Source organism: Rasamsonia byssochlamydoides (assembly GCF_041956645.1).
Source record: "Rasamsonia byssochlamydoides strain NRRL 3658 unplaced genomic scaffold VTN77scaffold_102, whole genome shotgun sequence".
Lineage (NCBI taxonomy): Eukaryota > Fungi > Ascomycota > Eurotiomycetes > Eurotiales > Trichocomaceae > Rasamsonia > Rasamsonia byssochlamydoides.
In genome coordinates this window covers 1-17,162 of record NW_027192485.1, presented here as the reverse complement: position 1 = coordinate 17,162, position 17,162 = coordinate 1, and the positions used below count along the sequence as shown (strand labels likewise).

The 17,162-nt window shown below is 48.4% G+C and overlaps 6 protein-coding genes across 6 annotated transcripts; 4 read left to right on the top strand and 2 right to left on the bottom strand.

Moving 5' to 3' along the window:
• Window positions 1-551: 551 nt before the first annotated feature.
• VTN77DRAFT_565 (uncharacterized protein) lies at window positions 552-2,398 on the bottom strand (the record flags this gene model as incomplete). Its single annotated transcript, XM_069421840.1, has 7 exons — window positions 552-563; window positions 616-1,565; window positions 1,668-1,705; window positions 1,758-1,866; window positions 1,923-2,028; window positions 2,099-2,107; window positions 2,165-2,398. The coding sequence occupies 7 exons, from the start codon at window positions 2,396-2,398 to the stop codon at window positions 552-554; spliced, it is 1,458 nt and encodes a 485-aa protein (XP_069273414.1).
• A 1,466-nt stretch (window positions 2,399-3,864) lies between these two features.
• On the top strand, window positions 3,865-5,313 carry VTN77DRAFT_564 (uncharacterized protein; the record flags this gene model as incomplete). The annotated part of the gene is made up of 1 exon (XM_069421829.1): window positions 3,865-5,313. The coding sequence occupies one exon, from the start codon at window positions 3,865-3,867 to the stop codon at window positions 5,311-5,313; it is 1,449 nt and encodes a 482-aa protein (XP_069273413.1).
• Window positions 5,314-8,832: 3,519 nt separating this feature from the next.
• VTN77DRAFT_563 (uncharacterized protein) lies at window positions 8,833-11,190 on the top strand (the record flags this gene model as incomplete). The annotated part of the gene is made up of 11 exons (XM_069421818.1): window positions 8,833-8,890; window positions 8,951-9,057; window positions 9,134-9,262; window positions 9,333-9,519; window positions 9,580-9,663; window positions 9,715-9,811; window positions 9,869-9,998; window positions 10,058-10,174; window positions 10,333-10,501; window positions 10,603-10,876; window positions 11,004-11,190. 11 exons carry the CDS (start codon window positions 8,833-8,835, stop codon window positions 11,188-11,190), a joined length of 1,539 nt encoding a protein of 512 aa, XP_069273412.1.
• A 1,534-nt stretch (window positions 11,191-12,724) lies between these two features.
• Window positions 12,725-13,501, top strand: VTN77DRAFT_562 (uncharacterized protein; the record flags this gene model as incomplete). Its single annotated transcript, XM_069421808.1, has 1 exon — window positions 12,725-13,501. One exon carries the CDS (start codon window positions 12,725-12,727, stop codon window positions 13,499-13,501), a length of 777 nt encoding a protein of 258 aa, XP_069273411.1.
• Window positions 13,502-15,291: 1,790 nt separating this feature from the next.
• On the top strand, window positions 15,292-16,214 carry VTN77DRAFT_561 (uncharacterized protein; the record flags this gene model as incomplete). The annotated part of the gene is made up of 2 exons (XM_069421797.1): window positions 15,292-15,578; window positions 15,644-16,214. 2 exons carry the CDS (start codon window positions 15,292-15,294, stop codon window positions 16,212-16,214), a joined length of 858 nt encoding a protein of 285 aa, XP_069273410.1.
• Window positions 16,215-16,438: 224 nt separating this feature from the next.
• Window positions 16,439-16,854, bottom strand: VTN77DRAFT_560 (uncharacterized protein; the record flags this gene model as incomplete). The annotated part of the gene is made up of 2 exons (XM_069421786.1): window positions 16,439-16,692; window positions 16,767-16,854. 2 exons carry the CDS (start codon window positions 16,852-16,854, stop codon window positions 16,439-16,441), a joined length of 342 nt encoding a protein of 113 aa, XP_069273409.1.
• Window positions 16,855-17,162: the final 308 nt, after the last annotated feature.

Genomic DNA, 17,162 nt, shown 5'->3' with positions numbered 1-17,162 from the left:
TAAAACCTAGTTTTAGTAGTTTTACGGAGTAGTAGGGTAGATGAGAAACGCTGCACTGAGCTCCGCGCTGTGGAGTGATTTAATATTATCACGTGATCTTGGTTAGTACAATGAGAGCGAGTAGTTAGGTATGTAATGAACCTCATTGTATGTTCTTTACTGTAGCTTACTTAGCCTTATTGGCATTTTACTGAAGGTGGAGCAGATAGGATAGTGTTTAGAGATAATCAATCAGACAGCCTCTTGCGCTGCCGCCTTAAAATGATTGCTAACCATGCCGTTAATGTACTTCAGTTCACGTCATGACGATGGAATCGAAGATTTCAAGGTAGGTGGAACCGCTATAAAGTCCTCAAATGCTATACATAACTTTTTGCTTCATTGAACTGGAAAAGACGATCCCATGCTTGTGTTATAGCATTTTTTCTTATCGTGGATTTGCGACAGGCATACGGCGTACAGCATGTATAGCTCATTCAGATGGCATCCACCATCAGAATGATCATGCATGGATTACTCATGCATACAGTACGTTGACATTGATATCAAGATTAATATGTGTACTATAGATGGCAATGTCAGTCTCCATTTCTCAAATTTTCTAGTGACACTCACCCTAAACTCTCGATTCTGCCGGTCCGTCAGATCCAAAAACTCAGAATTCTCCTGATGCACCGCGCATCCCCAATCGCGATCACGCCGGCGGTTCTCAAACCGGTAGTACAAGAGCAGCGCGAGTGAAAAGACAATTGCGACAGATGTAGTCGCAACAATGGCAATCTTCGCAGGCATGTATTCCGGCTGATCCTTTGTGCGGAATGTCAACGGTCCCAGGATATTCCCCAGGCAGAACGACATCAGCAGGACGGCGTTCATCGTCACCTTCTTCGTGTGTCCGGCCACATTGGCCCCTGCAAGAGCGTACATCAGCGGCAGGGCCGGGCCGCTGCAGCTCATCAGGTAATTCCCCGCTAGACGGACGGCCTGTCCCTGGCCAAAAGCCATTAGACAGCCTCCCAGCAGCCCGGCTGTGAGGCTGGCGGTCGCGACCAGACACCGCTGGTTGGTTCTGCCGGCAATGTAGTTCCCGACGAGGATGGAGACGACGCTGATGACCCCGCCGGGGATGGAGAGCAGCTCGGTCTGCTCGGTAGTGAAGCCAAAGCTCTGGATGATCAGGGCTGAGAAGCTGCTCCCCGCGGCGTTGGGGACGTCCATAGCGGCGACGATGACAGCAATCAGGTACGTCTGCGGGTCCTTAAACACCTCGTAGAACTGCTCTTTCTTGAAATGCTTGTTTTCGATGCCCGTCTTGTTTTCGCGCAGCCGTTCGATGGCGAGGATCTTCTCGTCGTGGCTGAGCCGGGAGGACATGGGGTTGTCGGGGAGGAAGAGAACGACGGTGATGCCGACGATTATTGTAATCAGTCCGAAGATGAGGAACAGCAGCTGCCATGAGCGGAACTTGTCTGCGGAGTAGAACAGAAGGCCGTATGCGACGAGGGCGCCCATGATGGAGGCGGTGCCGGTGCCGATATACCAGGTGGCCATGCGAATGGGTTGTTCTGTGAAGATTTAGCCATTTGCATTTCTTTCGGTTCTCTCCAAGAAAAAAAGAGAGAGAGAGGAAGAAAAAGAAAAAGAAAAGAAAGGATGTGTGCTCTAACCATGTCTCTTATACCACATTGAAGTAATCAAGATCAACCTGTGGTGTCAGTCGGCCGTGGTTCAAGCCTAACGTCGTCAGGTATACTCACGCAGGCGCGATAGCACTTTCAAAAATCCCCAAAAGAATCCTCAGCGTCATCAGACCGCCAAAGGTGGATGCGGTGCAGTTCAAGGTGGTCATTACGCCCCATAAAATCACTACCTAAACATCAGTCTGGAATTAAGCAGAAGAAATACGATGGAATGGGACATACCGTTCAACCCCAGATACTTCGCCGTAGGAAACCGCTGCATCAAATACCCCGTCGGAAGCTCAAAGACGAGGTACGTGACGTAGAACGCCAACGCCAGATTCGCAAACTAATTCGTCTGCATGTTTGTGTCTTGCAGGAGGCCCATGACGGAGGCATAATTGACTGGGGCGCATTACCAAGATAGTCTAATGAGATTATTGGATCAAGAGAGAGAAAATACTACAGGGATGCGTACTCAAAACCTTGTCCAGATACTGCAGGTTATAGCACGCCCACATCAGAGGCATGATCATGTAGTCGATCTTTCGAACGAGTATTCTCTCGTTGATTGTGGAGAATGTTGCCAGTGCGATACCCTCTGACTGGAGGAACTCGAGTGCTGCGTCGACTTTGGCACTGGGGAGGTCCAGATCCCAGCGGTTAGGAGCTGCATCGACTGTCGATGGGTTTGTCTTCTCAATGTCGGCAAGACCCATTTTGGCAGCGGGAAAAGAGTAGTAACACAAGGCTTGTTCAAGGATTTGCAAAGTGTTTGCGAAATAAATACTCTGACAGGAGGAAGTCTATTTATACCCGACGGGCTCCTTTTATATACGATACAGAAGCCAGCTCAGTGAAAAAAAAAAAAAGAAAGAAGAAGAATCAAGATTAATGGTCAATCTCATATCAATTGTTCACAACTCTACCCAACTGCCTAAAATGGCAAAGCAGGGTAGTACTATCCCTGTCACCTACCAATCAACAAACAGTTCTGGAGTTTTATCGCTATCTATCTATCAGCTTCAATGTCCTGTCTTGGCATTTCAAGGACACAAGAGCATGAAAGCTCTCGCAATCTCTGATAGTGATCGCCAATCAAGTCCCGACATTAAGTAGCAGATACATAATTACACAGGCAAGAGATGACGATAACGAGATGCGGGGAAGAAAGCAGAGAGCGTCGACTACTACCGCTTGTTTCGTTCTTATCTAAAAAAAAAAAGCATTCATATCTGCCGGTATCTTCATTTCTTCACAGGCTGCCACCATTGATCATCTCGACAGGAAGAAGCACATACATGTGCAGCAGTTATCTGCCAACACTGGTTGCGTCGGTTGAGATTATTTCCAACAATTTGAAATAATAGGAGTGTTAATCTGAGGTCAGAGTTCTGAGACTGTAATGATCTGCAAAAAAAAAAAGAAGAAGAAGAAAAGAAGAAGAAGAGAGAAAAAGAAAAAGTATCAGATAATACTAGAATAGACCCCAGAAAACTGCATATATCCTATTCTGTTGATAAAGGCTTAGTTAAATAATCAGAAAACAAAAAAAAAAAGAAAAGAATAAATAAAAATAAAAAAATAAAGAAGGAAATAAATATGCGAATAGAATTGGATTATGCGCCAATGATAACTATTTGCATTCCATGTGCCTAGCTGTGTGGTACTTATGTAGTAGGTCGACTTTGAGCGCCAAATCTAAAACACGATTTAAGTTGGCTATATCTAGTCGTTTATACTATACTAGGCAAGCTACGGCATTGAGTTCCGGTTGTTTTTTGTCAGCAGGATCAGTATAGTTTTCGTTTTCTTTTTCTTTTTTTCTTCCTTCCTTTTTCTTGCCCAGATCATATGAGAGTGTTATTCGATCCACCATGTGACTACGCGACGGAATAAATGCCAACGGGAGGAACGATGGGAAGTAGAATTACAATCTCAGCTGCTCTGCACTCTGCGTGCAATCAGGATAATCATCATCGATGGGTCCTACCGGTCCAGCAGTTTGACTTTTGCAGGTGAGATAATCAAACTCAATCTGAAGTTCCAACCCTATAAATGAGTATGCTGACTCTTGCTAAATCCACTCCGAACAACGTTCAAATGCCTCCCTGGCCTTCACTCTGCATGCTGCTCGTCAAGCCACCTCAACCGTCTCCTCACCCAGTCAATATTCACACGAACGATGGCAGTAGACACATACGACGCCATCATCATCGGCTCCGGCCAGGGCGGGACGCCGCTGGCAAACGCCTTCGCCACGGCTGGGCGAAAGACAGCGCTGATCGAACGCGAGCACCTTGGCGGCTGCTGCACCAACGAGGGCTGCACGCCGACCAAGACGATTGTCGCGTCGGGGAGAGTCGCATATCTGACGCGTCGGGGCCAGGACTTTGGTGTGCATACGAACACGTCGATATCGTCGAAGAATGACGTCATCATCGATCTGCTCACGATGCGCCAGCGCCGTCGCCACATCGTGTCCAAGTTCCGCGGCCGCATTGAAGGCAGGGCTGTGGAAGCAGGCGTCGATGTGCTCTTTGGCGAGGCGCGCTTCATTGACAGCCACACGCTGAACGTGCGCATGACGGACGGCGGCAACAACAGGACCGAGAGGGTCGTGCAGGGCCAGACCATCTTCATCAACACGGGCGGGCGGCCATCACTGCCGAAGCTGAAGGGCATCGAGACGATCGACCGCAGCAGAGTGCTGGACTCGACGTCGGCGCAGGAGCTGGACGCCCTGCCCGCCCACCTGGTCGTGATCGGCGGCGGATACGTCGGCGTCGAGTTCGCGCAGTTCTACCACCAGCTGGGCGTGCCCGTCACGATTGTGCAGCGCGCCGGGCAGCTGCTGCCGCGGGAAGATCGCGACATTGCGCAGGCGCTGCAGGACCTCCTGCGCGAGGACGGGCTGACGGTGTACGTTGACGCGACCACGACGAGCATCTCGCCGTCGCCGTCTTCCTCAGAGACGTTCGACCTGGCCATCCGCTTCAACGAAGGCGCCAGGACCATCACCGGCACGCACATCCTCTTCGCTGCCGGCCGCGTCCCGAACACGGACATGCTCAACCTGCCCGCGGCCGGCGTCAAGACGGACAGCAAAGGCTTCGTCGTGGTCAACGAGTATCTCGAGACGTCGACGCCGTCCATCTACGCGCTGGGCGACGTCAAGGGCCCGCCGTCCTTCACGCACATCTCCTACGACGACTTCCGCATCCTCCGGGCGAACCTGCTCGAGGCGCCAGAGGCTCGCAAGCGCTCGACCAAAGACCGCATCGTGCCGTATGTCGTGTACAGCGATCCGCAGTTGGGCCATGTTGGGCTGCACGAGCAGGAGGCGCGCGCCAAGTTCCCCGACAAGAAGATCCTGACGGCGACGATGGCGATGACCGACGTGGCGAGGGCATTGGAGACCGATGAGGTCCGAGGCCTGATGAAGGCGGTGGTCGATGGCGACACGGGCTTGATCCTAGGATTTACATGCCTGGCGGTCGAGGGGGGAGAGCTGATGAGCCTCGTTGAGACGGCCATGATCGGGGACGTGCCGTACCAGAAACTGGAGGGCGCTATTTGGTCGCATCCGACGTGGGCCGAGAGCATGAACAATCTCTGGTCGTTTTTAAAGTGAGTTGCCGGATCAGCACTGTCAAGGGCTGATTCGGCAGGAGAAAATTCTATCTTGTCGAATCCGTAGAATATTAATCATAATCAGATAGACTGCAGCCGATCAAAACATGGGGTTCTGATCCACCTTCGTCGCCTGGATGATTCCTATTTTTAGACAAGATGAGCAAGGTTATCGAATGTGTAGCTCTTTGACACTTTGACGGTAAATATATAAATTAATCTATCCTCCTGCGTGGAAATACCTAATGATGCAGCACCTGTTGAACATTGGGGTCTTTAATCCCACCAATCGAATGGACAGCTGTTACACTAGAAGATATTCTACAAGTTACACAACACATTCACAGCAGCTGCAACCACAGTAAGTATATTCTCAACCATCTAGTGCCTGTCGATAATCCATCTGATACGTCAGAAACCCCTCCTTTGTGTCCCTTTCTAAGTAGATACCCAGGTAGCCCTAGGTTTGTAGCTAATGTCAGAAACTTGGCTGTTTAAAGAATGGTGTGGGGAGATGGATTCCTGTTCCAAAGGTTAAATTTTATTTACCTTAGTACAGAATAGCTAGCTCCTAGGTAGGGAACCACGATGACTTACTCGTACTGTACCTACCAGGTAGGCTGGTAAACAGATAGAATTCATCCATAATTCAGAACTGGCTAGGTACTTGAGTCCTAGCTTAGGTACTGTACTTACCTATGTATGTACTCCGTACTGTATCGAAGTAGTCAGAGACTGCAATTTGTCTTGTGTAACGGCTCGGCCCGTTCCTCAACAAGAGAATGGTCGGTAAGAACAATTGACGGAGAACTCCAGATGATGACGGAGATTTCCTAATATCGAAGGGGAGGAGTTGGATGGAACGTAGAAGACTATCAGGGGTATAAGAACCCCATCACTTCTTGTGTACCTAGTCTAGCTAAATGAGATCTTCTTCTCTTTGTCACATGTTGTCGCTTTATATGGTCTAATCGCTAGACTCTTGCCTAGATCCGTTGTATGTATATACCTGCTGATTCCTTACCATTTGCATCCATTGACATGAACTAAACTCACAAACTTGCAGCCCACTCTGAGCGTTCAAGATCTGCCGCTATCTCGCCTCTGCAATTGGATCTTCTACGGCAGTTGCCGCCCCAGCGAGACTGTTCAAGTTTGTCTCTTGGTCTCTCTTATTTATAGTCATGACTCTTATATAATCTAAACTGACCTGAGCGAAGTTACAGCAGGAGTGTCCTCAGATGGATCCATTAGCTCCTCATTGGGCAATTCGACAGCCACCGAAATGTCTCAATTGCGGTCATATAACGCACAGGGCCATAGTGAGGCCAAACAACCCCATCGGGAACGCGTATCGGCCATACTATTGGTGTCGCCACTGCGGGGAATTCTCTTGTTTTGGGGACTTGCGGGGGATCCATCCGGACAATCCTGTGTGTGACTGTCCCGGTATGCTGCCCAGTCGCCTTCAGGTTGCTGGAGAGGACTGGGGTCAGATATGCCCTCGATCACTACATTACCGCTGTGCAGTGGGAGGGTGTCGCTTCTTCTGCTATGAGCTTGACAAAAGGGAGGACGTTGTTTGTTTTGTGGGACAGTTTCATGACCCGGGAGACATAGCTCGATGGGGGCTGTAGGAAGTTTGGCGGTTGTGAAAATCGAACCGTGTTGTCAGAATCAGCCAAACACAACGCCATGGCATTGGTTTCGAACCAATTCTAAACTAGGTATGCCGGTTTCTTACAACAAACCGCCAATATCCTGAGCCTGCCATGTTAGTGGGGAATGTCTGTTATGTCGCCGAGATACCACAGGAGAATGGGAAAGTCATCTACTCAACAATCCGAATGGATTCAAAGATCATATCCAGGGAGGTATAACTTAAGGACAGAAGAGAGATTGCTATGGAGATAGCTGATCAAGAAAGCTTACGAATATAGGGGTTGAATTCTCATATGTTGTTCTGCACTGCTTCTTCTACTTGAATTCTGAAATTCTCCGTACTGGCTGCACGGCTAGAGTTGTTCCACTCTTTGCTCAGTATTTGAATGATAAAAATCGACAGGAGTCTCTAGGTTCTCTATATTGACCAATCGACCACCCCCTGGTCCGCTGGAATTTGAGCCAATATCAAGTTTTGTACCCAGTTTGTTTGCATGGCGGGGAATTAATAAGTCGCGGGTTGGAATAGTATGAAATCACTTTCTTCGTGTCACAATCGGCATGCAGTCATTACCTGAAACCTTATCATTTACCTGGTAAGTATTGAAGTAATAGGGTCCGCGAAAGCGATACTCATTGCTTGTTCAAGACATCATCTCCATTCAGCCTCGACGTGGAACCAAATATTCCCACGGAAAATGGAAATAATATCACCTGGATGAATCCGCACACTGTGCTCTGATAGCAGCCATGACGATGATGACGACAATAACTTCTAACTCAGCCAAACTGAACGATTCCTAACTAGCTAGTCGCAAACGAAGTAGAGGCAGAAGCAGAAGCGGCAGTTAATCTTGGGTCGAATCTGGCAAGTTGAAGATGTTCGATTCTAATACCCCAAAAAAAGAAGAAGAAGAGAAGAGAAGAGAAGAGAAGAGAAGAGAAAAAAGAAAACCGAGATCAAAGCCAAGCTTTGTCGCATTCTGAGGGCTGATAGGTGACCTAGGTAACTCGGTCAACAATCCTCGATAATCCCATCCAATCATGCGCATTCATTTCTATTTCTAATGTACTCAAAAATAAGAACCAACACTCGATGAGCGATCATCCAGTCAGGATCGTCCAGCCAGGCAACACGCAGGTAAAGGATCAGCTGTCAGCCAAAAATAGGTCTCCGAACCGCTATTTCCCTGTCTCCCGTCTTCCTAATCCGGCAATTATGTGATTCCCTTATATGATTTTCGTCCAGCGCTCTATTCATGATAAAAAATATCTGTTATATTCCTGATTCCTTTTGATCTTTATTTCTTCCTAAAACAGCTGCTGCATCGATAGGTCTCTAGGCCGCTTATTTCTCGATAGATTAGGTAGACACAGACGCTCAGTTGGTTCGACACCAGCCTATCGCGAACTAACAATTGGCCCTCACTCAGCGTCTTGCATGAGGGTTCTCGGGCATCGACCGGATTGACATTCCAGGATGGCGGAAAGGTGCATTGTCTAGATACATATATGCACGTACCCGCCTGAACCAACCTTTATGCGGTCAACGCTCATCTGATAGGATACAGCAGCCATGATGGGAAGAAAGGAATTATCCAAATAGAGTTCAGTAGTACAAAGCGCCAGATCACCACAACGGCGCGGGCGAGACTCGATCATTTGATCGAGGCGCAGGCATGTCTATATTTTGAGGTTTTTCTATCGGAGGACATGTATTTAATGGATTCGGCCCACTCATTCTTTCAGATTGCCCTCTACGATCCTTTCGAAACTGGTGCAAGTAGTTGAAACCTCTCTTGAAGATGTTGTCATTTCTTGTGACTGGAAACCCTCTGATAGGATTAGCAATAGTGCTATGCGTCGTTATTGCTTCAGCAGCAGCGCTGTGCAGGAGTTGGAGGACGGATGGATGGGTAAGGAGCACTCCACGTAGCTTGCTCAACGCTCAATAATTCCATTCTAGGCACGCATAGCCAAGTTCATGTACCCATTCGACACTCTGCGTGCTCTGAAAAGAAGGTGGAATGCGTGGCTCTATCTATATTATGGACCTAGCATGATCCAGAAGGGCTACGACAATGTGAGCGGCCTCATTCATATCTGAGTTCGTTTCCAACTGTGGATAGAAAGAGACTTCGCTAATTTGATACCACCAGGCGAAAGGGCAACCATTCGAGATCTTCGCTCCAGACAATCGATACGTTTTCGTCTCTTCCACAAAGCACATCAAGGAGGTCGACAGCGCCCCAGACACAGTCCTCTCTCTGCAGGCAGCATCAAAGCAGGTTCGTCAGCCAACCGATCCGCCATCAGACATATCGATCAGTCAACAAACAGAGGTAAATGTTGGCACAGATACTGCAACCTATGTACACGATGCACGGCTTCAACTGGTTTGATCGACGAGGAACAGAAGGCGTCGGCTTTGTCCGCGCGCTGCGCACGCTGCTGACCAACAACATGCCTAATATCCTTCCTGATCTGAGGGTGGCTATCGCAAGGAAGTTTGCTAAGATGCATGCTGAGAGTCCAGTCGTGAATGGTGAGGATATAATCGACGACAGTGTTGCCATCAGCTATTGCTTACCTGAGTTATATACAGGCTCCAGGCATTCTCCGGTATACCCGATGGTCCTCAAGCTCACCGCTCTTACCAATACGCTCGCATTCTTTGGGAAAGACTTAGGTATCGGAGACGCAGTGGCTAGGAAATTTGAGTAACTAATTGCGCATCTAGCTCGAAACGACGAGTTTATGCGCTCTACCTTTGCATACATTGAGGAGACGATCAAGACTGCGGAAGTAGTACGCTTGCTACCGAGGGTCATCGCCCCGTAAGCACGCAGCCCCCACACCCTATGTTGGGTGATCTAATAAGAAGATGACTTCAGGCTCGTCGGCCATGCACTGGCGAGGCGGTTTTCATCGAACGAGACGATGTATTACGCTTTGCTTCCCGTAGCAGAGCAACGCCTTCAGGAGAAGGCTTTGGAGAAGCTAGGGCAGAAAGTCGAGAAACATGTATGCAATTATCAATTATGCTACAAGCAGAACGAACCCCCCACTGACTGAGTGTGCAGCATGACTGCATCCAATGGATCCTGGAGACATCGCCAAAGAAGAATCCCTGGTCTGCCCAACGAATCGTCTACGAACTGATGGCAATCTGGTTTGGGTCGGTGCATGCGCTGTCGACAGTAAGTTTCCTCATGGCACATCAGCTGATCTCCAAAGCCCTATCGTTGGCGGGCGCACCTAGTTGAGATTCACCAGAAGTTGATGTCATGTCATCTCTTTTTGACCGAATCTGCAACACCTACATGTATTTGTTCGAAAGCTTCTTACTTTCGACTAGACAATCACCTACGCCATTCACGATCTCTGTCTCCATCCGGAGTACATCGAGCCTCTGCGCATGGAGCTGGAAAGCGCTCAGTATGCTGAGTTTGAGCGAACGGGGCAGGGCCTGCCGCTGCTTGACAGCTTTATCAAGGAGTCTGCGCGACTCACGCCGATTGAGTCGAGTATGAATATTATGAATATTGTCACCCCAACGTTTCTCTCTCGCTCTCTCTGTCTCTCCCTCTTTCTTTCTTTTATGTAGTCCATCCTGACCTGTTCTAAGTGAGCACCCGCCGCCACGCCCTACAACCATTCACCCTATCCGACGGCACTCATCTCAACGTCGGCGACTGGGCATGCACCCCCATTCAGGCCATGATGCAGGACCCGGAACTATACCCTGAACCGTTGCAGTTCAAGGGTTTCCGGTTCGTCGAGTCGAAGGTCCTCGAGCAAGCAGAATTGTCTGCTTTCAAGTTCCCACAGGGCCCATCAAAGCTCACCGACGCCAATATCAATGGAAGTTGGCATGTTTGGGGGACTGGGAGAATGGCATGGTAGGTGCTGTCTTCTTCACTCTTTTCTTTTCTTTTCATTTTTTCCCTGGAGGCCCCTTCCCTTGCTTCACGCTTGTCTCTCTGGTCCGTTCCAGTCGGGCTGACAGGAGTTGAAACGGGGCAACAGTCCAGGGAGATACTACGCCGCAGCCGTGATGAAGATGATGCTGGCGCAGGTGATACTGCACTACGACTGCGAACTTGTCGACAAGGATGCTCCACGGTGGTTCACTTGGCGGTCGAGTATGCTTCCCCTGGCGAAAACGATGGTCATTTTCCGCCCTCGGCAGCACCAGTCGGAGAGCCAACTTTAGTTCTGCCTGCTAAATATAATTTGTATATATAGACATGAGGATATCGGGATGGATCTCAATACTAGCCTAGCTCCTTTTTTTTTCTGTTGTTGTTGCTGTTGCTTGTATAACAAGACCTGACTACTACTTGTAGAGGGCAGACATTGATACTTAGGATGACGAGGTGTAGTGGCGCACTCGATGTAATACATTTTATTGCTATTGCTAGTGCACGTTCTAAGGTTTCCGGTCACGGGAGTTATTCAATGATCGACTTGACATTAGTGAGCTTCATATAAAGCCGAGGGGTCCCGAGTTTGTAACCAGAACCGATGCGTATTGAAAGTGCCATAAGCTCATATTGTCATGGGAAGCAGTAATATTTATATTTAACTAAATATAACTACATGCCTAGCTGGATGTAAAATGTATATAAAAAAAATATTGGCTACCTAAGCCTCCCACATATGCACTCAAAAGACACGAAGTAGTTAAGACTTTCGAAACTAGAAGCCCTAACTAAAATGACAGATACAACAAAGACTTCACTGAACTGAATCGCATAGAGGATGAAGATATAATTTCTGCCCGAGGTTTGTTTGCGACCTTGGGGCTGTATCAGTGTATATTCCTTGTAGTAAAACCGGAGGGATTCAGGAGCTGAGATGAGAGGTATCCAAGAGAAAGTGTCTTATCTTGGCATTTGTCTGATTATATACTCTCTCTGAGATTGAGGATTATCTTTTCAACAGTAGGATACCCACCCGCATGTACAAACCTTGTAAACATCCTTGGGCAGATACGGTTGGCTCATCTCAAACGATGGTTGCTAGCTACACAGCCAGCTCCACATTTCTGATGGGGAAATGAAGTAAGTCTGACAGGCTGTGACTGGCATACAGATTTCGACACGGGTGTTTGCCCCTGAGACCTTAGGCGATCTCTCTGATGTCACCTGTCTTGAACTGACCTAATCGGCCAGAACATTATTATTCTGGGGCCGAACCGGTCCAAGAAATGACCATGTTCTTGTTAGATGTAAGATGTAGCTAAGATTTTAGATTGGCTGGAAATTAGTTCTTCTGCCAACGCTCACTTGGCAAAATATGTCCTTTCAGACGCTGGCTGGGCCCTGCCCGGTTATGCGCTAAATTTGGAAATTTGGCCAGCCAACGAAAGAGTCAGACGGACTTGACTGTCTTTAATTTCACAGATTTTTGAAGTCTTCTGCTGACTCGGTTTTGAATTATCTTTGGAGAGTTTCTGGTCTAGTCTACGGCAGCACTTCCATTTCATTCCACATGAGGAAAGAAAATCGTCTGGGGAGATCTCTGCAAAATTCTGTATTAATATTAATATCGATATCTACCACGGCACGCAAGGGTATCTGTCAGCCTAAACCTAATTGGAGCTGGAAGTTGACGGATTGTGACAGCTGATTGATAGCGCATTATTATTCTGTTGCATAAAAGATAAAGTGGGGTTCTCGCATATTCGCAAGGATCTACTTTCTAACTCTCTGGTTGACAACGCCTTCCCTTCAAGTCAGTCTACCATGGCAGATATACATATACCCAGCGCATTGTTTGAAGAGAAGCTGGCGCCAGAAGGCAACGTTGAGGATGGCTGCCACCCTGAGGAAGCACAGGCGCTGCAGGAGTACGACCAAGGAAAAATCACTGCCGAAGAAGCTGCCTACGCCATCACGCGACCCATCGAGACGGCAGAAGAACCTGGAAACCATCTCCACCGTCTATGGGGGCTCCTGACTGATGCCCTCGTCGAGTGGCCGTCCGCAAAGACCCCGGCGTTGATCCGTCTCCTAGATGAGATTGAGAAGCTGCCGGAGCCAACGCATCTCACGGCTGACCCTCGTGCGAATGCCTCTCTTCCCCATGGCCCTCTCTGGAAGGGTCTACCGGGGTTTGGCCATCAGTGGTCGGACGAGCACAAGTGGGGTGAGTGGCGGAATGCCATAACTCGTCAGATTGATCCTACAGAGCGAAATGAACTCCGCTCGAGAATCGTCAATATTGCTGGAATCGAGGCCCAAGTGGCCATTGCCAGCGAGGGCAGGATCCTCCCACTCGACTGGGGCTACGAGTGCATCAGCGACGCGCTGGAATATAGCGGTGCCGTCCTGGACTTTGAGATCCCCATGGCAGCCGAGTGGTTCAAGGTCGCGGCAAGACGTATCTACGAAGGGGCCGTCAAGGGGGAGAGAAGCTGGGCGTTCAAGAAACATGACTTGTGGCAAGGGGAGGAAATGAGTTTGGCGCGGTGGTCGTCCTGGGAAAGTCATCTGCAGCAGGTGGTGGAAGGTGAACAGTAGAAGGAGACGCAAGATGCGGCCGAGGAAGCGATTCGTGCGATGAAAGCGGCCGAGTCGGAGGCCAAGTCGGAGCACCATGTCAATGGTGTTTCGTAGCATGCAACCTGTGATTTTTATATTGGTCAACGTGAGATGTATTTCGATCAAACCAGATAGGATTCAAGCCAAAGAAGAATAGAAGAGTAGTAGAATTATATTTGATTGATTCAGCAGCATCATGACGATGATGAAAATGAAGATTAAGGCAGAAAAATGGCCATATATGTAGGCTACCTCGTTCTACAGGTGCAAAAAAGTGCACTGGCCTCTTCCTATGCACTGTAGTGTACATACGTATCAAAAGATCCATATAACCGGGGCTAGGATACGTAGCCATTGGATCCCAGATTTCTTTTGAAAAATAAATCTTTGCTTACCATTACTACCCTGTGTAAAGCGTAGTGAACCCGACCATTGTGGTGATGGTGACGATATCCATGGGAAGTGATCGATGGTACATATGATGCGATAGAACTCGGAACAGCTAAAGAAGGCTGCAGGTATGTGGTTAAGGGAGTGAAGGAAGGGATGGACTAGCTTCTCATGAGCCTGAACGTCTCTAATCTTGATCACGACTATGAGTTCGAGTTACCTAATCAAGATAGAGCGTCTCCACCGTTTATATTGACAGAGAAGTTTTTTTTTTTTTCAAAGGATATCTATAAAGTAAAGCTTTGATATAGAGAAAAAGTTCCCGAGGTCCTTTCTTGGTACTATTCTAATTCCTTTGCATTAAGTACTTTCCTCTAAGAAGAGTAGATTTGTTTGACGTTTTCCTAGATTCTATAAAATTATAGATCTTGTTGATACTCATATCAGATTCGGTTTATCCTATCCTTAATCTGTGACCATCCATTTCCTTATATAACATATGCGATAATTTTTTTAATGTGTTCTTTACATTTGTATGTGAAATTTTAAACAGTCCTCGTGTAGAGTACAGACTTTCAATGTTGTCCGCAAAAACAATGACGACAAATTCTATTTTTGACTGGACTAAGAACCAGGGAGAACCACCACGTAATTACCAAGACCAAAATAAAATAAATCAAGATGGGTTAGAGAAGAAGAACAGAAATAACACAAGCCCCAAATAAATCCTCGGGAGAGTCGATTGAATTCTATTTTCTCCGTTCCGCCGTTGTCTCGGATAACCTCGGATTTATCACATCATCTCCTATGTGTATGTACAGGCTTCTCGGGTGAGAAGGATCGCTTTGATTCTAAAATCCATACGTTTTATGTCTAGTATGATTAGACTTTTGACTGACGACATTCCTATTATTTTCATTAGCTAATAAATAGCCTTGAATGGACATACATCCAAAGAACAAGCTAGAAAGAAACCTCATGGAAGAAGAACCATAAAATTAGACTTTTATAAGCCACAGAAACTCCACAAAAAATAAACACGCATATCCGGTGGGTCTGTCAGCACCTTGCATAAATAGTCTTTCTTGGCCAGATCCCTAAGTTCTAACTCCTTAAACACTGATAAAACTTCCCCATCATCTCCGTTCTTGGCATGGATTTTATATATAACGACGGGGTTTAAAGAGAAATATCCTATAACACCGATGACGTCGATGGAGCAGGGCATGTACAGACTATGTAGTGTAGTCAATGGATATTTAAGATGGGTGAGCTTCATTGATTCACAGTGCAGCATGGAGTAAGTAATACTCGCTTTCTTTGCTGTCTTGGCTAGGAGCATACATATCCATCACCGTCAAACTTGAGATCTGCTCGTCATGCCACGCACCTGGCTCATCACCGGCTGCTCGTCCGGCTTCGGACAGGAGATCGCCAAGGCTGCCCTCGCAGCGGGCGACATTGTCGTCGCGACGTCGCGCGAAGCCAGTCGCCTCGGACATCTGCAGCAGCTGGGGGCGATCCCGGTTTCTCTGGACGTGACCGGGACAGACCAACACATTGAGGCCGTTGTGGCTGAGGCAGTCAAGAAAGCCGGCACTGGAACCATCGACATCCTGGTCAACAATGCGGGATATCTCCTGGAAGGTGCAGTGGAGGAAATCAGGTAGGAGGCAGATACCCTGCACTTGTGTATATACGGGGGTTTGTATGATGTGCTGACCTTCCCAGCTCCGACGAAGCTAAAGCGCAGTTCGATACCAACGTCTTCGGCGTCCTGGCCGTAACGCGCGCCGTCTTGCCGTACATGCGCGCGCGGCGGTCTGGCGTCATCGCCAACATGGGCTCCATCGCCGGCTGGGACGGAGGCATCAACTACGGCCTGTACAGTGCGGCCAAGTTCGCCCTCGTCGGCGCCTCCCTGGCTCTCCGGGAAGAGGTGAAGTCGTTCGGGATCCAGGTTACGGTCATCGAGCCGGGCTACTTCCGCACCAATTTCCTATCAACCGGAGGCGGACACAAGGTTACTGCGAGGAAAGTCATCGATGAACTTCGGCCGATTATCGACCCGGTAAAGGAGGCCCTGGCGAAGTGTCATCACCAGCAACCTGGTGATCCCGCCAAGGGAGCGCAGTTGATCGTCGAAGCTCTGACGGGGACGGGGCGATGCCCTGGTAGAAGGCTGCCCCGGAGGCTGGCGCTGGGATCGGACGCGGTGGCATTTATCGAGGGTGTGTTGCAGAGGGAGAAGGATGAGTTGGAGGAGTGGAAGGAGTTGTCCATAACTACTGACTTTGTGTGATGATAAAGGGTTGTAATAGGAAAAGAATAACATAAAGAGAGAAGGAAATAAGAGAGAAAAAAAAAACAAATGTCAGAAATCTTCTACTCAGTCAAAAAGAGATGCCATGACAACTACCCTTTAGCTGTTGGATCTTTTCTGGTTGACAACAAAAAATGCCGGTCTTGCTCCTAAACCATTCGGCATCAAGGTCGTCCTCGTCTATCTCCTCATCATCAGAGTCATCATCGATACGGATACCAGATCGTATCTGGGATGTCACCGTTGCCAGGGTCGTCATCGCGAGATGACCGAGAGGCCCCTTCCAGTAGCTCATCATATTCATGCCCCATTTCCTCCACGAAGCTCATGAGCATGTTCTTTGGTAGGAACCTTCCCGGTGTGTCCCAGTATGGCTTGCCCGACTCATCCTTCGAGCCCGGCACATTTTTCCTGGGCTTCTGTTTCCATATCCGAGGTAAAAATCGGGTAACATAAGCTGGCGGAGTCCTATAGATTAGCAATGCACTTTTGTACCTTTGAGATGACTAATGTAACGATAGGTATACATACGCCATGCAGTCAACCTATCGATGAGCCATATCGTGACAGGTGAATTGAAACATACGTAGAAGTATGCCACAAAGCCAGTTTTCCCCATGACAGCGAGCGAAGCATTTCTCCAGCAAGATGGAAGTCGCTGCGGAATCTCAGCGGGCGATTATCTAGGTCGCGCCACCTCATGCCATGGCACTGGATATTCTGATCCAGCAGGTCAAACGAGAGACAAATCCCGCGGGGGAAGCAGACAGGAGGGCCTGCGGCCTGGACGACGTTTTCTCAACAGAAAATGTCTTAGAGCGAATGGGGAGCCAGTTGGGAAAGCGGAGGGAGAGAGTAGACACACCGCAAGGGTGCAGGGGAAGTGGGAAATGCAAGCCGGAGGCATTGCGAGAAGAGTCTGCTGTG